Source organism: Hemicordylus capensis, chromosome 3, assembly GCF_027244095.1.
Source record: "Hemicordylus capensis ecotype Gifberg chromosome 3, rHemCap1.1.pri, whole genome shotgun sequence".
Classification (NCBI taxonomy): Eukaryota; Metazoa; Chordata; class Lepidosauria; order Squamata; family Cordylidae; genus Hemicordylus; species Hemicordylus capensis.
In genome coordinates, this window is record NC_069659.1 from 302046176 (window position 1) to 302069863 (window position 23688).

At 42.7% G+C, this 23688-nt stretch overlaps 1 protein-coding gene across 7 annotated transcripts in view; it reads right to left on the bottom strand.

Moving 5' to 3' along the window:
* PER2 (period circadian regulator 2) overlaps nt 1–23688 on the bottom strand; it is a 63017-nt gene that overhangs the window by 25629 nt on the left and 13700 nt on the right. For all 7 annotated transcript variants that reach the window (XM_053311006.1, XM_053311007.1, XM_053311008.1 and 4 more), the window contains 4 exons: nt 9931–10357; nt 6959–7113; nt 2457–2578; nt 886–1087 (listed from right to left, as the gene is read on the bottom strand). In XM_053311006.1, the coding sequence (XP_053166981.1) occupies nt 886–1087; nt 2457–2578; nt 6959–7113; nt 9931–10166 (715 nt within the window). In that variant the 5' untranslated portion in view covers nt 10167–10357. The remainder of the gene's footprint in view (nt 1–885; nt 1088–2456; nt 2579–6958; nt 7114–9930; nt 10358–23688) is intronic.

Sequence of the window (23688 nt, forward strand, 5' to 3'; positions counted from 1 at the left end):
CTTAAAACCTATCTATTTGGCCTGACCTTCCAGGGTTTTAAAACTGTTTTAAATGTTTGAATTGTTAATGGTTTAATGCTGTTTTTAAATTGTTCTGTAATTGTTGAAGGATTGATTTGTGGGTTTTATTTTTGTTGTTGTGCACTGCCCAGAGCCGTTTGGATGGGGCGATATATATTAAAAAAAAACAAGCAAGCCAGCAAGCAAGCTATTGTGGGCCACAAATCTTTTAAGGTGTTACTAGACTCCTCACTGGTTATTCTGCAACTTAATTTTTCTGCAAAGTAAACTAACATTTATTCCTTTAGAACAGAATATTCTATTATCCTTTTCAAGACAAGACAGACCAGAGCATTTGTATCCAATAGTTATTGATTACTGTGCAGATTAACTACAGTAAACGTTCTGAGGGGGGAAACTCTAAGCTGTAATTAAAGCAAGGCCATTCTATTACAAAATGATATTTGGTTTAAACAGACATCCTGTCATTCTTAAGGCCTCAAATTCAGATTTGGACACACACACACACACACACACACACACACACACACACACACACACACACCATGGCAAAAAATGACCAGGAAATGTAACCACACAACACTGCAGTCCTATGCAGACTTACCTGGGAATAAACCCAGTTGAACACAGTGGTACTTACATGCATAGGGTGATGCTGAGAGAGTTTGTTTACACATTTTAAGAGGGAACTGCAATGGCACCTATGATTCTGAACATAAATTCACTCCCACAGTCAGCAGATAGCAATAAAAACTGTGAAGAAAACCCTGTACGTACCAGCAGTTCCTCACAAGGGTGGAAGTGGTTCCTTTAAATGCTAACAAACATTACTGCAGACACCGTTGAACAATTTAGCAGACTTACCAACTCCATTGCAAATACTCCAAGATGGCAATCTATATGGAGTAGTAGAGCTATAGAACACAGGGACATCCTGAGGTGCCAGAAACTCCACAAACTTGGCATTTTTAAAGAAGTCTTTCTTGCAGCAGAGAATAGAGGCAGCCTGATCTGAGATGTATAGAATTTTTCCAGTGGCTAAAGAAACAGCTACAGCAAACATATCCTAAAACACAATAGAGTGACCAACACACTAAGAACAATTTTAGTCTGGCAAAACGTTAAATATAAACTTTCACTAAGCTACAAATATATAAAACTAAGCCACCTGATAAGCTTTTGCTGATCATAATGATAGCAACTCTCTGCATAGTAACCAACAATTATGTAACATAGCCTTGAGGTTGCAACCCTATGTATATTTCCTTGGGTGTTAAGTTCTACTGGAGCCAAAAGAACAACATATAGGTTTGGATTGCAAGGTAAGCAGTACATTCTTCTTTTCCTTCTTGCAGACAATACAGGCTTAATGGTCACCCAGGGAGTGATCTGTAGCTCTTACTACAAGCAGAAATTCCTTACCTCAGAGTGGACAGAAAGTTTTTGAGCGAACACCATTTATATTATACACACACAATTTGATAAACAGACCCGTTCCAATGAAAGCCCTTCGATTTTAAAGCCCAATGACAGATTAACACTTCTTAACCAAAAGCCAATCCAGATGTAAAGGGTTGTGGTCCCAACCATGGATTTTCTGTTTCTTCTCTCCAGCCTCTTGTGTGAGAATCCCCCCATTCTTAAACATGGTTAAAAGTTATGCCATCTAACAATTTTTAGCACTAATCAGAGATTGTTTAAAACCAAGGATTTGAAACCAGCCTCAACCTAAGGCCAACAGAAAGAAAGTACGGGAGAAGTTGTGCAGGACAAGGAAGGACAAGAGGTGGAGGGGAACAGTTATGTTCCCATAGCTTCCTCTTGACTCCTTATCTACAGATAAAACATTAGCAGCATTCTGTCTAACCAACCCTAAGTAATTTTTTCCTAGTGACATCAAACTTTCCCTACAAGTAGTCAGGTCATGCATTTCTGAAGGCAGTCTGTACCAGAGTGACAAGATGATAAGCCACAGATCTCCTATAAGTCACTGAAGCTATGCCAATATCTTTTTCTCTTCACAAAGTGACATGTGTATATATCTTGCCTAAAATATTCCCATATCTTGGGGACTAGCACTTTTCTAGATTTATTCTATCTTTATTCCATTTTTCCTCAAAAGAGTCTCAAGACACTTAATGGTCCCTCCCCCATTGTATTTGCACAACAATACTGTAAGAGGAGGTTAAGCTGACAGAGTGACTGGCCCAGGGTCACCTAGTAATCTTAATGAAAGAGTTTCAATTTAACTTTGGTCTTTCTGGTCTAACCACAATGCCATACTAGCTTTCCTTTAAACTTGGGGCTACTTTTATTAGATTCAGGAATAAGATAAGACTTGCAATAAAAAACCTCACAATCTCCATGAACTGTTGAAACTCCAAGTACAGCTTTAAAAACTTAATTTGCAAGAGTTCATGGGCAAGAATACTTACCGCATTCTTCACAATGTATTCTGTAGTAATGCTTTCAACCTCTTCCACAGTATAGGACAATACATCAAGACCACAAGGGTAGCTCTCGTTAACCATCAACAACTGATAATATTCTTCATTGGCTACATGAGAACAGCAAATGTGTGTTTTTCAAATGGCACTGTCTGATACAACTACAATTATACATATGGTCTTCTATTTAGAACAGAAACATAACTAAAAACTAGTTGTATCCTCTAACTAGCAGCAGACCAGAGGCAAACCATTAAATTCTTTTCCTCGTGTTAACAAGATGTCTTTCCCACCCCCACCACTTCAAAAAGTTTGGTATTTGGCAAGCTTACAATATAGGACAAAATAAGGAACCTCCAAGGATTAAGGAGAAAGTGGCTAGATGAATCATAGCACATATAAAGGGACACAATGATTTGTTCAGAATCTCTCTGATCTGTAGAGTGTCCTGTAGGACATTCATAAGCCTGGGTTCTGCGCAGGACCTTGTGGGTGGAATATACAAGCTCCTCACAGTGCTTCTGCCTTTGGGAGTCACCACAGGAAACATACGAGAAAAGAGCCTTGGAAAAGGAACTGCTTTTGGAGTCACCATCAAAGCAAAGACACCACAAGTCGATGGATGTCTTAGCATCGAAGTCCACTCCTCGAACACTGTTTGAACACAGGGGTTCAAACAAGGGTCTGGTAAACTCATAAATGCTTCTCTGAGGGAGGGTAGGATGCTTTCTTTTCTTAAGGGGTCTATCATTAGACCATACTTAGACACACACACACACACACACACACACACACACACACCCCATTGAACCCCTCAGAGTAGGCAACTATAGGCACGTATCTAATCTCCTATGGTTGGACAAGGTGATTGAGAAGGTGGTGGCCTCTCAGCTCCAGTCAGTCCTCCTGGAGAAAACTGTTTTAATAGTTTGATGGTTTTTAGTAGTTTTAACATTGTTTTAAATTTTAAGTTGTTGTAAAGGTTAATGTTTTAACCTTTTTACTTGTTTTTATTGTTTTGTTGTAAACTATTTGGGGCAGTATACAAATAAATAAATAATCCAGACCCATTACAAACTGGCTTCCAAGTGGGCTATGGGGTTGAGGCTGCCTTGTTTGTCCTGATGGATGATCTCCAATTAGGCATTGACAGAGGGAGTGTGACTGACAATCCTGGATCTCTTGGTGGCTTTCAGTACCATCGACCATGGTATACTTCTGGGTCACCTGAGGGAGGTGGGATTAAGTGGCACTATTTTACAATGGTTCCATTTCTATCTGTTGGTTAGATTCTGGACGAGGTCACTTGGAAACTGTTGCTCTGTGGGTAAAATCGAGTAGCAATGTGGACTATATGTTTTGAATTATTATAGCAATGGTTTATATGTATAGTTAACATAAACCGCGCAGGTAAGCGGGAAGTCAATATTTACTTAATCAAAAAAACGAATGTAGTTGGATTGTAAAGCTATTGTAAAAACCAATAAAATTTTAAAATGCAAAAGGGAAAAAAATGGAAACAGTTGATCTGTAAAGCGAGAGTTACCGTATAGAGTTCCACAAGGCTCCACACTGTCTCCAATGCTCTTTAACATCTACAAGAAACTACTGTGAGAGATTTAGTGTAGGATGTTATCAATATGCTGATGACACCCAAATCTATTTCTTCCTAATACAGGAAATGGCATAACTTCCCTAAATGCCTGCCTGGAGGCAGTCATGGGTTGGATGAAGGATAACAAACTGAAGTTGAAACCAAATAAGACGGAGTAACTGATGGGGGGTGGGGTCAAGATCCAAGAAATGGTTTAGATCTGCCTGCTCTGGATGGGGTTATACTCTCCCGAAAGGTCAGGTAGATAGCTTGAGAGTGCTCCTGGATCCAAAATTCTCTCAGGTTTCTGTTTGAGGCAGTGGCCAGGAGCATGTTTTATCAGCTTTAGCTGATAACATCAGCTATACCCACTTCTGGAGATAAATGACATTAAAACAGTAGTACATATACTGGTAACCTTCAGGCTTGACTACTGTAATGCACTCTATGTGGGGCTACCTTTGTACATAGTCCAGAAACTATAACTGGTACAGAATGTGGCAGCTAGATTTGTCTCTGGGACAACCCTAAGGGACCATATAACACAGTTTCTGAAAAAATTGCAACGAAGAGCTGGTTATTACCTATAAAGCCCTGAACGGCTTAGGTCCAGGGTACTTAGGAGAGCGCCTTCTTTGTCATGAATCCTGCTGCCTATTAAGATCATCTGGGGAGGTCCAGTCAGGGCTGGGCCTTCTCTGTGGTTGTCCCAGGGCTTTGGAATGCACTCTCTGTTAAAATAAGAGCTTCTCCATCTGATTGCTTTTTAAAAGCCCTGTACGACACACTTGTTTTCTCAGTCTTTTAATTAAAACGAATTTAAAACTGAATTGTTTCTGTTCTGTGAAACTGTTTTATTTTATTTTATATATTGCAACTTGGATTATACACACCACCTAGGAGATGTATATATCAGGTGGTATATAAATATGATAGATAGGAAGCTGCCTTATACCAGTCAGACCACTGGTCCACCTAGCTCAGTATTCTCTATACCAGGGCTGCTCAACTTCGGACCTCCTGCAGATGTTGGCCTATAACTCCCATAATCCCTGGCTATTGGCCACTGTGGCTGGGAAAGTTGTAGTCCAAAAATAGTGGAGGGGTCAAAGTTGAGCAGGCCTGATCTACACAGACTGGCAGCTACTTCTGCAAGGCTGCAGGCAGGAGTCTCTCTCAGCCCTTTCTCGGAGATGCCAGGGAGGGAACTTGGGGCCTTCTATGTGCAAGCATGCAGATGCTTTCCCCAAAGCAGCCCATCCCATAAGGGGAATATCTTACAGTGCTCACATGTAGTCTCCCATATGAATGCAAACTAGGGTGGACCCTGCTTAGCAAAGGGGACTATTCATGATTGCTACCACAAGACCAGTAGATGCAGGGTTATGGGGTTTTACTCCTAAGGATGCAACTGTTAGACAGGTATGTTTTTATTCGACATTTAAAAAGCAGTGGTTTGGTTAATATTTCCCTGAAGGTCCACTTGGCAGCAATATCCTCAAAACAAAAAGGATGGGATGGCAGTTTTCTCATCTGGATTGCAAAAGATTCCTGAAGGGGTTAAATAATTTATATCCTCCAGTTAGACAACCAATTGAACAGTGAAGCCTTTCATTGGTTCTTTTGACTGACTTGAAGTACCTTCTGAGCTAATGGCTACCATTTCCTTGAAATTACTTTAGTTGAAAACTGCTTTTCTAGTAGCCATAACTACTGCAAAGCGAGTAAATGCATTAACAACTATAAGAATTATACAAATTTTTATCCTGAAGGTGCTCATGCAGATGGATCTTTTGTTCCATCCTAAGGTGGTGCCAGATTTTCACTTGAATCAGGGTATTCTGCTACTTACATTTTTCAGAAACCCTATGATGCTTCTAGAGACATCTTTACATGCACTAGATCAGGGATCCTCAACGTTGGGTGCCCAGATGTTATTGGACCCCAGCCACCATTGGTTGGGGATTATGGGAGTTGAAATTCAGTAACATCTGGGGACCCAGTGTTGAGAATCCCTGCACTAGATGTTTGGAGATCATTCTTATTTTACATAGATGGGACTAAGGGCTATCGTAAGAGTCCTTACAAAACAACTGTTTGTAGTCTATAAGGGTACGTCAAAGGCCAGCCTATAACAAGGCAATGCCTGTTGCATTGGCTGGTAGAACTAATCTCTTTAACATACATGGTTCAGAAGGTACTGCCACCACACACAGAGCTCACTCTACTAGGGCTATGCAATATCAGTGGACATCACTCAGGGATCCAAATGCAAGATATCTGTAAGGCGGCAACATGGTTGTCTAACTACCCTTTGTGAAACAATATGCAATTGACCTACACTCTGCTGCAAAGGCTAATTTTGGAAGGGGAGTCTTGAAGAGAATTCTGCAATAACTTACTGCTCCCTCCTCCTGGGAAAGCTCACTCAACACTCAGGCTTATGAATGTCCTACGGATCATGCTACAGATAAACAGGTTGCTCACCTGTAACTCACAATCTGTAAGTGATTCGTAGACATTCATATCCTCCCATCCTCACCACAGCAGTAAGTGAATACATAAAGACTTACCTGTGCTCTCTGGAAGACTCTGTGGGATGATAGTAATATGGAGGTGGTTTTCCAGGAACCAAAAGGAAGGGTGTACCAACCGCCAAAATAAATGGCCGTGCTGAGTGTGGGGGGCAGTGCATGAGCACTGTGAGGAGTTTGGATATTCCACCCATGAGTTTGCGCGCAGGCACAGAACCCCAAGCTTATGAATGTCTACAGATCACTTACATATTGCAAGTTACAAGTGAGCAACCTGTTTTAATCATACTCTAGCTTTCTACCATAACTTGACAAAGTGGTTTTAATTTTCCCAATATGGATGAAATGCCAAATATGGTTACCTTTAACTTGCTTAATGCTTCTAAGTGCATACTTCAGAGTTGCCACAATACTAGATTTGCCTTTAATTTTTTTATCAGGAGGAAGATGCCTTTTTAGTTCTTGCAGTGTTTTTATTAGTTCCTTCTGGGTTTTCGATTTAGAAGACAGTTCATTGCTAGATGATAAGAACAAACACAAGGTGTTTTTTTACTTTGCGAAGCCCAACTTCATCCATTAAGGAGATGTAGTACAAATGTTGAAGGTATCCTGCTCCCAAGACCAAATTTGACTATCTCATCAGGTTTTTTTTAAATGTGCAGTATTCATTTTTTCCATTTATCTGCATCCACCAATAGATGCCCTGTGTTCCAAGTTTGCAATCATTAGGCTGAATGAATCTTAACTGCAAGAGCAACTCAAATAAGATTAAATTAGATTATGCAGTGTTGATGGATAGGACAGAATCATACCAAACCCAAGTCATACCAAACCCAATGACACTAACAACATACCAGACCTATCTAATAAGGAACAAAATGTTCATTTCTGCATTACATGCGTTTATAATAAGGTTACTATGGTGGGTTGGTTGTGGTTAAGAGAGCCAATAAGTGGTAAATGAGTAAGATCTGTTTGCTTGTGAATGGAAAGTCATCAGGAGTTGACTTAACTGACTTAAGGGATGGGAAGCAAGTTGTGGGATTAGGAACATAGGACCATAGGCAGCTGCCTTATTTTGAGTCAGATCATTGGTCCATCTAGCTCAATATTGTCTACAATGGCTGGCAGAAACTTCTCCAAGGTTTCAGTCTTTCCCAGCCCTACCTGGAGATGCCAGGGATTGAACCTGGGCCCACCTTCATCCAACGTAAATGCTCTACCACTGAGCTATGGCCCCCTCCCCAAAGTTGGCATACATGAGTCCCCCATCCAGGCACTGACACCAAGATATAGCTTTAGCAAGGTGGCTGTATTGTGTGGCCTTAGACCATGCTCTGGAACTGCATCTTCCCAGTCTCCAGCCCAGCTCTCTCCTGTGCAAGTTATTTCCCTATCTGTAACTGTAAGCCTTATTGATAAGGCTTACAATTGCCTTAACCTTAAACGTAGTTAACACAATAATCAGGATTTGAAACTAGAAAGCTGATCTCAACTAGGAAAGGGAGGGTCTGGAAGAAGCATATCATATCACAACCTAGTCTCTTAGCCAAAGTTACAGGATCAGCAATGTTATTGTGAGCCCTGGCACAAAGGCAAATATAAGATTCATATATTATTTATTTAGTTACACAGTTAGACAGTTGTTTTTGACTGGTTTGTTTTATCCAGACATCGAGTCCTTCCCAAGGACCTGGGATGGCTGAATTTTATTGTCAATGTTGTTGTTATAGATATCGTCGCAAAATATAGGCTGTTCCCAGTAAAGTTGCTTTTTGTAATTGGCTGATGGCGATTTCTGTGGCCCCTATGGTGTTGAGGTGCTCTTCGAGTTGTTTTGGAATTGCACCTAGGGCACCAATTACCACTGGGATTATTTTGGTCTTTTTCTGCCACAGACTTTCAGTTTCAATTTGTAGAGCTTTGTATTTTGTTATTTTTTATATTTCTTTTTCTTCTATTCTGCTATCCCCTGGTGGTGGTATATTATTATTATTTATATACCACTTTTCAACAAAAAAAGTTCTCAAAGTGGTTTGCACAGCAAAAGAAATAAAATAATGATTTATGTTCCCAAAGGGCTCACACTCCAAAAAGAGAGACACAAGGGAGAAGGCAAAGACAGTTATCGAAAAACATACTGTGCTGGGATAAATAAGACCATAGCTTTAGGGCTTGGAAAGAGTCCAGCCTGAAACCATGAAGAGCTGCTGTCACTCTAGGCAGATAATACTGAACTAGATGGACCAATGGTCCAATTCAGTAAAAGGCAGCTTCCTATGTTCCTATATTGCCTCCTAAATATAAAAGAACTACCACTTAAGTGGTACCGCCTTGCTCAGTTAGCAGGGGTAGTTTATGGTTATTTTCTTCCACACTTGAAGTATCTCACTTCAAAGCTTACTGTAGAAGAATCTCAGCATACACTCGACTCAGAATGGACATTTAAAAAAAATGGATATTGTACAGCATCAGTAATCTTTTTTTAAAAAACTATAAAATGAGAAAAGTATTCCATTCTAGTATACAAGGTAAAACAATGGCTGACATCCTAATGAAGTGCTTGTGTAAAAAGTAAAGTTGCATTAGCACAAAATAGTTGTGCTAAAAATAGGAATTTGCAGAATTGCACTATAGCAAAAGTTCCCTTTAAAACAAAATGTGGTGTGTGCCATAGGTTGCACAACCATGTTTATGGTAGCGCAACACTAGTCTGGAAAACAAGCTCCAGACTTAGTGCAAGTAGCTGCACAACAGCTTTGTACTATTACAAGGTTCTGCAAGCACTTACTTGGTCCAGATGTGAGTCACTGAAGTCTTCAGTTGGAGCACCCATATCAAACAAAAATAAAACATTAATCCTCATGCTTTTGCAGAAGTGGAAAAGCCATGTATACAATTTATTTCTTAGCTACCCGTCTTGTTATATGATCTGAAGACTGAGGTTTTGTTCTTCGTTGTGCTTACATTAATTTGTTATTGGTTTTAATTCTGTAAATTTAAGTGTTTTGCATATCTACCAAAGAAATGTTGTGCTAAAGCAACTCACCTAGTTTACCACTTATACTCTCTGGCTTGAGAGAGGAAAAAACCTTGCAAGAGCAGAAATGGAGACAATTCATCTGAGTGCTATCTGTGTATTACCACAGAACCAATTACATGGATGTAACAGTTTATACCAATATATTGTAGTGACTGGTTATTCAGTTGGGGGAATCAGGGCAGATCTGTCCTGCCTCATATCACATTAATCCATAGCTGCACTGATGCAAATTGGCTGCTAAACACATGTATAGTATTAGAACAACTATGTAGCTTCAGAATCATACAGTACCTTTTACAGCCGTCTAAAGATTCCACAATCATAGCTGTTTCTTTTCCATTTTCATCACCTTCACTGCTATGTGAATCCTGTCCACTGGTGTAATTTTCATTGGTATCATTTCCACTTGATCCACCACTCATCTCAATATCTTCCTGAAGACTGTCCAGATTTCGTTCATTCTTCATCTGAATATCCATGTTCTCTGTGGGCATTTTATCATCTGCAATTTCCAAGTAAGCACTCATTTTCAGCAATAGCTAAGTGCTGGACAATAATTTTATAGAGTTCAAAGTGCTGCCCAGTGTTCAGCTCCTTAGTTATATAACAGAACAACTGTACTTAGGGTAATCAGTTGTACACTTTTGATATTTTCAAGCCATATTTGTGTGTTTTCAGCATTCACAATTTTCACACTTGAGATCTGAGTTCAAAAAACCTAAAAGGGAGGGGAAAAAAGAAAGCTGAACAAAAACAATGTTTTTAAAAATCATGTAGGTTCCTAGCCTGTAGAAAAATTAAACTTATTTAAAAGCATCGGCACATTTTCAAGCAAACACAGATTTAAACAACAATCATGTTAAAGTAAAAGGACTAAGAACAAGTTCAATGGCCTTCTGTTGGGGTGGACTGTGAACTAAATCAGTTGCAAGCTACCCTATAGTGAGTTGCAGGAGCAATGACAACCATTTTAGTGTTTAAATGCACACAACAATAAATGCACCCTTAAGATAAAGCATATCTATCTATCCATCCATCCATCTCCATATATATATAATTATCTAAGGCGTACCCGTGGTTAATCCTGTGCGTTGCAGCTCTAGTGAGAGTTTGCGAGCAGAAGCACTGTGGTGATTGGGCACTGGGGATTTCATATGCAGCTAGTGGGGAGGAGCTTGTGGCACCGTGGTGATTGGGCGGTGGGGATTCTAGTTGCAGATAGGGAGAAGGAGCTTGTGATGGTCAAGGTCAGTTGGAATGCAACTGTTAATGGTCGGAAGTTCTTCTTGATTGTAGAGGAGAGAAATATATATATAAATAAAAGGATAGTGGGCAGGGGTTTTGAGGGAGGAGAGAAGGGTTGTGATGGAGGAAAGAGCCCCTTCAGGAGAAGGAGACTGCCATTGTGTGAATTAGATGAGGTGAACAAGATCAGTTGACTCAGGAAGGGAAAGAGAGAGAGAGAGGAAAAAAAGAAGTGTGGAGAAAAGAGAAAGAAGGATGATGGACAGGCCTGAGCCTGTCAGTGGCCTGAGGGGAATGACTGGCCATGGCAAGAAAGGGCCCAGTCAACCACTGCTGCTGTTTGGGACTACCGAGGCCATTGACAGAGGGAGGCAGGCAGGCAGGCAAGGGATGGGCCTGGGCCTGTCCGTGGCCTGAGGGGAACGAGCAGCCATGGCTGTGGCAGCAGCAAGGAAGGGCTTGATCAACCGCTGCTGATGTTGCTCCTGTGGGGAGGAGCAGGAGTGGGGCTCAGGTGGGGAGGTCTCTGGGGATAAGGGGCTACAGCTTGGCCAACAGGCACCACAACGCTGTAGCCGCAACCAAGAGGGATGAGAAGGATGGAAGCAACGGGATAGAGGAGGAGCAGCAAGAGTGTGGCTCAGGTGAAGAGATCTTTGAGGTGAGGGGGGTCTGTGTCAGGGGGTGAGGGGAGCAATCAAGTACTAGCACGCAGATGCTCTGCAAAGGTGAAGCTAGTATTTATTATTTTTCCATGTAAACTGTATTGAAAACTTTTTTTGAAAGCAGTATATAAATATTTATTGTAGCAGTAGAAAACACATGAGTGGGAGAGAATGGTGGAAAGGAATGCAAGATAGAAGTGCCGATAATCTTTGCACAGAGATGGATAATCATGTGTATAATCATATATACAACGAGATGGCAATCTTTTGAGGCATGGTGGCTGTACTGTCAGAACATAACCCTGCTGTATGAGGCTTAAGGCCGATCTGGTCCAGTATCCTGTTTCACACAGTGGCCCATCAGATGCCTCTGAGAAGCCCACAGGCAAGAGGTGAAGGCATGCCCTCTCTCTTGCTGTTGCTACCCTGAAACTGGTGTTTAGAGGCAGTTGCAACTGGTGTTTAGAGGCCAGAAGCCCTGCAGGGAGGAAAACACTTTAACATCTGTGTGGGATCAGGGCCAGGGGGAGAGAATCAGCTGTTCCTGAGGACCATCTGCCCAGACTAACCATCTTTCTGGGCTTATAGAAGGGTTGCTGCCTTGTAGTGGCGGGCCAATCACCAGTGGGGTTGCCACCAAAGGGAGACACCCCTTTAGGGGACGAGGGTGAGGGCCAGGTGGTATTATTTGGATTCTGTTGTGTTTAGGTTTCTGGGTGTTTCAGATGGGTCTTGGTTTGTCTGGGGCTGGAGAGACAGGGAGCGTGTCCACTGACTATGGAGTGGCTATTCCAGTGGTGGTGGTGAATAGAAGTAAAGTTGGCAGGTCAGTGTGTTACAGGGTAAGGGAAGTCAGAAAATTATTAGCCATTTCCCCTTCTGGCTGTCCTGCCAGCTCTTTGACCTTGGGGAGCAGTGGCAACCTCCCACAGACCCTCACCTTGCTCCTCTGTAATGCCAGGTCTGTCCAGAATAAGTCAGAAACCATCCATAACATAATTCTGGATGAAGGGGCAGACCTGGTATGTATTACAGAAACTTGGTTGCGAGAGGCTAGTGGCCCAGTCTGGTCCCAGCTTCTCCCTCCAGGATATTCTGTTGAAGAGCAGTTGCGGGGACGTGGAACAGCTGTATAAATAACCTCTCCCTGACAAGGATCTCTGTTGAAGTGTCTGACCATATCAAATGTGTGTGCCTAAGTTTGGGGACCAGGGATAGACTGGGACTTCTGTTGATGTACTGATTGCCCCACTGCCCAACGGAGTCCCTAACTGAGCTGATGGACTTGGTCTCAGGTTTGGCGTTGGAGTCCCCCAGGCTTGTGGTGCTGGGGGACTTCAATGTCCACTTCAAGACCAATCTGTCCGGGGCGGCTCAGGAGTTCATAGCAGCCATGACAACTATGGGCCTATCCTAAGGGTCCTCGGAACCATCACACGTTGCTTGTCACATGCTTGATCTGGTCTTTCACTCTGATGAGGGTGGTGTTCCATAGGCTGGGGCTCCTGTGATTTCCCCATTGTTATGAACAGACCACCATCTGGTTAAGGTTGGAGACATAGTCATACCCCTTCTTCACAGGGGCGAGGGGCCTATTAGAATGGTCTGAGAAGGTTACTGGATCCAGTAGGGTTCCAAGAAGCCTTGGAGGAATTTAATGTTGGTTCTGCAAGTGATCCTTTTGATGTCCTGGTGGAGAATTGGAACAGCAAACTCACCAGGGCAGTAGACATGATCACTCCTAAGCATCCTCTCCAACCCGCTTCAAAATTAGCCCCATGGTACACAGAGGAACTATGGGGGCTGAAGCAGTGAGGTAGATGACTGGAGCGCAAGTGGGAGGAAGACTTGACTCAAATCTGACAGATTACAAAATAGAACACATTTGAAGATCTATGCTCTGGCAATACGGGTGGCAAAGGAGCATTTCTTTTCAGCCTGTATTGCGTCCACAAGTTCACATTCAGCAGAGTAGTTCAGAGTTGTGAGAGGGCAAGTATGTGCCCTTCCTCCCTTGAATCAGAACTTTTGTGTATCATTTATTTTTCTATGTAAACCACTTTGAGAACTTTGATTGAAGAGCAGTATATAAATATCTGTAGTAGTAGCACTTACATTTACATTTAGTAGTACCCGCTGTGATGTATTTAATTAGTTTTTTGTGGATAAAATCTCTTGTATTCAGGCCAACTCCGATTTAGACCCCACAGTTACTGTAGTGTCTGAATTGGAGATGTCCAGCAAATGCTCTTATGTGGTCAGGCTGGATCAGTTTCAGTTTGTGTCTCATGAGGATGGGGACAAGTTGCTTGGAGCAGCCTACCACCTATTCTCTTGACCCTTGCCCAACATGGCTTATACTCTCTGGCAGGGTTTTGTTGTTTTTTTTGTAGAAGGCCTAGTAGAGATCATAAATGCTTCTCTGAGGGAGGGCAGGATGCCTCCTTGCCTTAAAGAGGCAATTATTAGACCTCTTTTGAAGAAGCATGCATTGAATCCCTGAGTTAAGCAACTATAGGCCTGTCTCCAACCTTCTGTGGTTGTGCAAGGTAATTAAGAGGGTGGTGGCCTCACAACACCAGGCAGTCTTGGATGAAACTGATTATCTAGATTCGTTTCAGACTGGCCTTCGAGTGGGCTATGGGGCGGAGACTGCCTTGATCATCCTGATGATCTCCAATTGGGAATTGATGAAGTGTGACTCTATTGGTCCTTTTGGACCTCTTGGTGGCTTTTAATACTATTGACCATAGAATCCTTCTGCAGCATCTGAGGGGGTTGGGGGTGGAAGGTACAAGGTACTGCTTTTCAGTGGATCCACTCCTACCTCTCGGGCAAATTCCAGACGGTGTCCCTTGGGTACTATCGTTCTTCAAAATCTGAACTTTGGTATGGTGTCCCTCAGGGCTCCGTACTGTCTCTGTTGTTTAACATCTACATGAAACCGCTGGGAGAGATCATCAGGAGATTTGGTGCAGGGTGTTATCAGTATGCTGACAACACCCAAATCTTTTTCTCCATGTCAACATCATCAGGAGATGTTCACTCAGCCTGTTCACCTAGGCTTTTAATTAGATATTGTTCTAATAGTGTTTTTAATAGTTTAAATTTTAATTGCTGTAATGTGTTAATCTTTTTACTTTGTCGTAAACCACCCAGAGACTTGCATTTTGGGTGGTATACAAATATGTTAAATAAATAAAATCTTGCCTCTGTGGCTGGAGGTGGCCTGTAGCCACCAGACTAGTAGCCATTGGTAGACCTGTCCTCCATGAATTTGTCTAAGCCCCTTTTAAAGCCACCCAAGCTAGTGGCCAGCACTATATCCTATGGTAGAGATTCCATAATTATGAACTGTGTGAAAAAGTACTCCCTTTTGTTGGTCCTAAATTTCCTGGCCTTCAGTTTCATGGGATAAAACCTGGTTCTAGTGTTGAGAAGGAGAAAATTCTCTGTCCACTCTCTCTATTCCATGCATAATTTTATACACCTCTGTGCTGCAATTAGTCCATTCTGCATGCATTCAACATTCCTAAGTTAATCATGCCTAAAAATCAATGTGGCCAAGGGAAGGGATTTGGGGACTGCTACACTACTTTTTTGTGCCAGCACAGAAAATAGCAGGCACTTGGCACATCCGTGTGTGTCCAAGAGGGACAGGGAACAGAAGAGATGAGATAGGTAAAGATTCATTTGGTAAGAGTGGTGACAGGGAAAAGTACTCCTTGTTCAGAGTGTGGAGAGGAATACATTTGATAAAGCTAAGGGGTACCCCCTTTCCTGCATCAATCAACTCGATGCTGGGGCAGAAGCAACTGCCACCATTATCCCCCATCTCCTTCATCAAAGCCAAGAATGAATGGAAGGTACAACTGCCTGCACAAATTAAAAGGAGCAGAAGGATGAAGGACATTAACTTTCTGAAGCGTTTTTCTACATTCACAGGGCCAAAACAAAAAAGATGCAAGAAACTGAATGCCCACCCCCCTCCCCCCACCCATTTCTATTCACAGTTAAAAGCAACTGGAGGGGAAGGCTCATTGGACCAGGGCAGCAGCATGCAGGAGGGATCTTTAAGCTTTCCCCCTTTTGTGTTATCTTGATCTACATCTCACCCTCAGCATGCTATTTCACCTGCTGTAGGAAAAATATATGTATGGCTAAATGCCACTGAACTAGTTAACTGAATATTGAAGAGAAAAAACCGACACACTTGCATAGCATGCAAAGAACTACATATATTAACAACGAAAAAATGAGTATTTCTTTGAAATTAACATAAAACCGCCACACAATTCAACATACATTTATAGCATGGTTTACAGTGTATAACCCATTTTGATTTTCCGATTCTCCATTTTTATATCAAAAATACACTGTAAAAAGGTGCTTTCATAACCTAAGTTGAGTTCTCTTTCAGGAAACTAAATGTAACTCCACATAATTTTTTTTTACATGCCCTAACTGTGGACTGCTCTCACACAGCTTTATAGCTATGTTGCATAGCGCGGACTGCCCCCACATCCACTCAATAAGGGGGGGGGGTGTCATTTGAGACTGATGGGCTCCAACAAGAAGGTACCAAAATTAAAGTCTGCTCACAGATCAAATGAGAAATTTCTTCTGGTAAAATAAACTTCAAAAGACACCGACAAGAAATAAACTACTTGCCAACCATAGTCTCAGACCAACATATTCAAGGATTCTCTACAATAAACTAGTCCTGTTTGGACATGTACAGTGTCCCAGAGCATGCCCTGAAGCCCTCCCCTCCCCACACTTACAGTGTTTGTCTCTTCAGACAAACACCATAAGCGTGATTGCAACAGCTTCCATGACAGAAGCACGGAAACAACTGCAGTCATGCTTATGGCAGAAGAAGACCAAAATAATCCCAGTGGTAATTGGCGCCCTGGGTGCAGTTCCAAAAGACCTTGAAGAGCACCTCAACACCATAGGGGCCACAGAAATCACCATCCGCCAATTACAAAAAGCAGCTTTACTGGGAACAGCCTATATTCTGCGACGATATCTATAACAACAGCAACAACATTGACAATAAAATTCTGGCATCCCAGGTCCTTGGGAAGGACTCGATGTCTAGATAAAACAAACCAGTCAATAACACCTGTCTGACTGTGTAAAATAAATAAATAAATAAATAAATAAAATATAATATAATATAATGGCAGTGGAAGTGAGACCTCTGGAGAAGTTATCTGTGTGGTGCTGGCTGTCTTACTCACCAGAAGACTGGGGGCACTTGCCACTAGGAAGCTGGCAAGTGTAGATGCCTCCTCTTTAAAAAAAGGGAGAGCTATATTACTAAATATGTGTAAGGCTTTGTATGTGTGTTTTTAAGAACAAGCATATCAGAAAAACATCAAGGTTTTCCACATGACCAACATACCTGGCACTGGGGAAGGCGGACTTCTACTTTCTTCCCCACACACAAGCACCTGGGTCATGCAGATGGCCAGTGAGCATGCACAGCAAGCCAAAAAATGGTCACCGCATGTGCTAAATCGGCCCAGGGAGACTATTGGGTAGGAGAGCCACAAGAGACACCCCCCCCCCGTGGCCTCCGCAGCACCCCCTCCCCGAGGTCTCCATAGCCCTCAATGGCGGTAAGTCATTACTTTTTCTGATCAGTTTTACTGCCCTCTGCCACCCTCAAACCAGGCCCAAACTGGCTCGAATTCAAACCCAACTGGAGCCTGGCTTGAAGGGTGCCAAAACCGAACATGCCCAGTCAGTTTTGGGCAAAGGTTTTGTGCATATCCCTAACATCCACGCAACTGGGAAGGGTAAGGTAAAACAGCGTGAACTCACTTCTAGCTCAGGTAAAAAAATCGAGGCAACCTAGTTGAAGAGTGCCAGGATCATGACCAATCCTGGCACTAGGGATGTGCACAGACTGCGGAGGCGTGGTCTGACGCTGGGGTGTGTGTGGCTCTTTAAGGGAGGAGGGGTTGTACTTACACTCCCGCCGCTTCCCCCCCTCCGGTGCTCCATTTATTAGTGCAAATTTTGGGGCGGCAGCATTCCTCCCTGCCGCCCCTGCCCCCTTGTTGACTGGTAAAAGCGGAAGTAACTTCCACGCATGCGCCCACCACTGATGCGCGTCTGCACACTGCACAGCGTGCACACACAACATGTGAAGTTAATGGTACGCGCGTCAGTGGCAGGTGTGGATGTTACTTCCACTTTTACCAGTCAACAAGGGGGCAGGGGTGGCAGGGAGGAACACTTCTACCCCGAAATTTGCACTAATAAATGGAGCGCCGGAGGGGGCAAAGCGGAGGGAGGGGTAAGTACACCCCCCACCCTTAAAGAGCTACTCCCCCCCCCCCGGCGTCGGACTGGGCCACTTGCAAACCGGTTCGCAGGCCTCTAACATGGCCTGCGGACCAGTTCGTGCACATCCCTACCTGACACTCCACATGACCTAGGTAGGGCTGGTCATGTGAACACTCAGATGTGTAGGAGGGAAAGAAACTGATTTGATGGTGATCTCCCCTTCCCTCCACAGCCACCTGCACCTCCCCCCCCTCTCTCTCTCTCTCACTCACACACACACACACACACTGATCCCTCACCAACTGTGGTTCTGAGAATCCACAACTGGTAGATTGTGAATGATCTTGCCAACCACAAGCTGAGTATCTGTGTTTGGCAAGATCTTTTAGTGATTTGGAGTTACCCCCTGCAATCTGGGGGGGATTCAGAGGTCCAATCTGCTCATTCCTCTTGGTAACCCTTGCTTATCCTTGCGATTTAATGTGCCTTCGAGTGGGTTTTTTGTGAGGCGGTTCAAAAAATCCCCAGAGGTTCAATCTCCTCACTCCTCTTGATGATTTTAAGGGGTACTAGGTGATTTTTAGCTCTCTCTTTTTGTATTATCTTTTTTATTTTTTTATCTTTTCACAACCATGGTTCGCCTCCCCCCCCCCCCCCCGACTAATGCCTCGCCAACCGCAAATTTACCAAATGCAGTTTCCCCATTACGGAACCCTCACAGTTGATGAGGGATGACTGTATGTCCCTGGAGGTCCCCGAACTCTCCTCAGGGGCACATTTTCAGGAGGCACTGGTGACTGCAGAGGGAAGGGGGAAATCCCTTAACATCACAGACATCTTTCATGCACAAGTGGAAGCACTCCTACAAGTAGAAGGTCATACTCTAGATGTCTGCCATTGTTAATTCTTTAAGTTTACCAGGCCCATAGGGGGTCATATATTTAAAACTAATCGCTATGAATAAATCTTCACATTCTGAAGTGTGATGAGCCTTTAACATTTATTGGCAAGATTATATTTCTATGTGCCAGGAAGCTATGATCAGCTCTCAGTTTAAGACAGAAGAAATAAGCTTACGACAGGATTACAGCCTGAATCTACCATGCTTGCTTGGAAATGAAGTCACAATTGAACATACTTCCTAGTATGTGCGCTTAGGATTGTGGTCATAATGTGCTGTTAAACATACACAATATCAATTTATCAGATTAAATACACTCCAAGCAAGTTTTCATTTTTATTTACCAGAGTAAAAAAAAAGAAAAAAGACTGAAGGATTTTAAATACTGAAAAAACAACTACAGTACAACCTGGTTTAGGTGACACCTGTTTCACTGGATTCCAGTCTAATAGCTCTTGAGAAAGGAACACAAACAACACCTGTAGCATTAACAAAGAGAACTGTAAATTAGCAGTTTGAAAAATTCAAAAATTAGACTTTAAACATTCCAATTATTTAGTTCAATAAAATAGTTCAACAATACAGAATTTCTGAAGACAACAGCTTCAGTTCTTTTGGCCTGAAGACTGTTGGATATTGCACTGATTAATATTTTACCACTGCCTGCCTCAGAAATAGGCGTTTACCACTGCTTGACTCACTGAGTATTTTACATAGGAAAATTGAAATTTAATTTTTCCAGAAACAAGTGAGCCATATAAATCCATGGCTAAAAGAACATAATATCTAAAAAGTGTGGTAGAAGACTGGTTTTATTTTTAGAAAATGGCCAATGTATTTTGAGTTGTCAGATCTTAGAATACTGTAATTATTACAAAAATACAGAACATATATATTAAGATTGGTTTTGGAGAGGTAGTCTTGTTAGTCTGTTGCAAGAAAAGCAATACCAAAATCTTACAGCATTTTAAGGATGCACAGATTGTTGCATAAGCTTACATGGACCTACTTTATAAGATGTATGGTTATTCTCAGTTGTCTTTATATGAGACACAAATAGATAGAACATAAACAAAAATAAGTTGTAGACTGTGGGGCAAAAAGGCCACGAAATGTGACCGACAATAGTAAGTCTGCAGAGCCAAAAAGTACAACAGGGAAACAGTGCTGACATCTAGACAGTTTCAAGCACTGTTTTGCATATGCATGGAGGAGCTGCAATTTTCACTGCTCTCTCCTTCCCTCACTGTGGCTCCTGAAAATTTGTCCTTAAGAATCCTGCAACCTTCATGGATTTTGGGGAGGCACAGTAGTGTCCACACCCAGGTTTAGCAAGAAAGCAACTGGAAGCAGAGTTCCAAGAAGGAGCTGTTCATCCAGCAAAAGACTAGCACCAAATGGAGAGAGTAACACACTAGCCAGGAACCTCACCCCTTCCTGGTTCTTAGGCCAATTGTGACCCAGAGCAGGCACTGAGCTAACCTCCTCTTCTCCTCAAGTAGATTTGAGCAGCCAAGCAAGAATTCCACCTCTGGAGCTGAATATCAGCTCTGGCATGATGTCGCCTCTGCTCCTAGGGTGATGGAGGGGATTCTAGTAGAGATGTGCATGAATCTGATTTTGTGATTCAATTTGAGCTCTAATCAAATAGCAAAATCCTCAAATGGATTTGTTGAAACAACAGCCAAGCTGGCTGTTTTCAACTGATCAACCTCAAATTGACTCAGCCTTCCATCCTTCCGAGGTCGGTAAAATGAGTACCCAGAATGTTGGGGGCAATATGCTAAATCATTGCAAACCGCTTAGAGAGCTTCAGCTATAGCGCGGTATATAAATGTAAGTGCTATTGCTATTGCTAAATTGATTTGAGTGATTCGGCCATAGGAGACCATGGGTGCTACCTACCACCCAACCCACAAAATAGATGGGCAAGCGAGTGTTTTTTTTTTGTTGTTGTTTTTTAGCCATTTCCAAAAACCCACAGGATCCTATAGGTTTTTTGGGGGAGAGATTAAAAGAAAAATTAATCACCCGCTTGCCCATTTCTTTTGCGGGTTAGGTGGAAGGTATCACCCATCACACCCTACCACCCAACCCACTTTTGGTGTCCCCTACCCATGGGGGACAATGAGGTGTTTCAAGTTCCCCATTATTTCCTATGGCTAGAACAAACGTACTCGACAAATTTTGCATTGCAATTTGCAATGCATTTTGCGTCTGTTTTGCAAAACACTGCAGATTAGAAGCGCACAATTAAAGCAATCTTTCCCTCCCAACACAGAACTCGAATTTCAGACACAGTCCAGAAGTGGCCAAAAAAGAATAACTGTCCCAGAATCCACTGCTAGCCACAATGCCTGTGCTGCAGTAACATCATTGGCACAAGTTCCACACACACACACACACACACACACACACTTATGACTCCTTACTTCAGCATTGCAATAGTTGCCACAGCAGCACCCTTAGCAGCAAGCATAGCCATAAGCTCAACTAGAATGTCTTCAGCCACATTTTGACTTAGTACACCTTATGCAAATTGCAGAGCAGCACAGTGAGTGAAGCACAAGTTAGTCTCGAGGCCAGACATGGGGCTTATCTCACAGCAATCAGACAGACACACACATGCCTGAGCTGCCACTGTCTATATCTTGCCACAACAGCATCTCACAAAGATCAAACTATACCTCAAGAAAGGCAGACAGGCACTCAAGTTCTGCCTTTGTCAATCTGAGATCCAGCAAAAGCAGACCATTAGTAAAATAGCAGCAACAGTATATTATACTCAGTACTGAGAAAAGAAAACCACAAAATCAAACTTTCCCCAGTTCCTCCCTCTGCTCTTGATGTATCTTCTTCAAGGGCATACTAAGTACTCTCTCAGCCTCTTCTCCCCAGGCCCTTTGGAAACATTTTGAAATTCCCTCCTTTTTTTGTTCCTCTTCCCCACTGCAAATGGGGGCACAGTTGTCCATGATAACAAGCCACCCAAGAAGCAAGATCTCAAGCCAATCAGAAGCTAGTGCCAGAAGACACTAGGGGGAAAGCCTGCGAAAATGGTACTCAAACCACTCGAATTGGGGTTGTTTCGATTCAAACTTAAATCAGGCCCATTGTTTTAAAGGTGTTTCATTACAATTTTTAATAACTCAAAATGGCTGGATTGAGCTTGAACATATTGAACCCAAATCTATTTGCACATCTCTAGATCCTTGGGATAAGATAGGAACCCTACTGGAGGACAAAGAGCCCTTGGAGCTCCTCTAAGGAACCAACTAAAGGAGATAAGCTCAGGGTCTGACTGATCTAAATAGCTTTGATGGGGGCCAGGAATCTCAGTTGCTTCATCCTCCTCTGAGTCAATCCTGACAAGTGGCCTGCACTGGGAAGGAAAGGTTAGTAAAAATTGCCCCTCTACCACTGCACACGTAAACCAGTATGCATAAGGTTAGTCTGGTTGTCAGCCGGTGACGCATTCACAACAGCAATAATTAACGTTTACACAAAACTAGGTTTCAAGCTATACTGTGCTAATTTAACACTGTCATGTGAAAAATAAGCCCACTGACCCAATCAACTCTAAATTCTAGTTCAGAAGTGTCCTTTTAAGTTTTTTTTTGTTGAAGTACTGTTACTCTGTGTAGTGATAGTAAGGATTGGACGGAGGACTAGGCCTCACTTAAAGCAACTGCTGGGAGGTTGGGCCTTTCCTAGAAAGGAAAAAAGCCTGAGAAGTTCAAATCAATGGGACCAAGTCAGAGGACTGGGCAGTGATTTCTGGCTCAGCCACCAGCAGAAACTTTGCTTTGTCGGTTAGTCTGTTCCAGGCGGGCCCTAAGGAAGCAGCAAGCTGAGAGCTGCTGGGAATATGGGAAGGCCTGTAAGTATTGTTAGGACAAAGTCAGTTAGATGTGTTAGGGAAGTTATTTTTCTTTATGGATTGCTTGGAATCTGTCAGATTAATGAAAACCCTCTTATAATCGGTTTTATGAAAAGAGTTTTCATAAGACAGACACCTTTTTCTTTTACATTATTAAAACCTTGTTGCTGAAGTGTGCTACTCTTCATTTCAGGTCTGCCTCAGTGACATCCTTTGAAGACCTAGGACTGCTCAGTCTCTTTTGAGAGGATTTTGCCACCCCCACCCCCTGCTGGTTATATGGAAAGTAGGTTTTCCCACATCAAAATCAAGTGGATGGTGGCAGCCTACTCAGGGGCGTAACAACTATTAGGCAAGGGGAGGCGGCTGCCTGGGGGCCCCCACACCTCGAGGGGCCCCTCAGAGGCAAGTCACATGACTAAATATTGTGAAGAGTGTGTGTGTGTGTGTGTATCAGCGAGGGGACCATTTTAAAATTTTGTCTCTGGGTGCGCTCCAGCCTTGTTACGCCCCTGAGCCTACTGTCAGTAAGCCTACCCTTACTGACAAGGATTAATCTCCAGTGATTTCCCTCCTCCTCCTCTAGCACTGGTACGCGTCATGACACTCCGATAGCAGCAGCAGATCGTTCAGGCAGCCTGAAATATTTTCTCACAAGTTTCCAGGTTTGTCTTAGGTAGACAGAATTCAGAGCATTAAGGGTTGAGGATGGCATATATACATTAGATGAGCAGCAGAAGAATGATCCTTGCATGGTGTAACTGGCATTATTAGGCCCTATAGTGGTGCTGCCTGGGTGAATATGTGAGCAGAGTTGACATCTGGATTTCAGCTGTGCCTGCATGTACTCTATTCTTCTTTAAAGGCTCATATGCATGGAGATCCAGAGTTAAAATGGATGATGCATGCAAATAAGATAGTCAAATGTATTTCTAGTATGGTGGCATTTTAGATTCTGTTGCATAGTTGTACTGTGGGTTCCATAAAGTGAACCTTTTCCATGATGTCCCGATGGTGTTTTTCAGGGGCACCATTTTCCTCATGGATTCAGATGACAA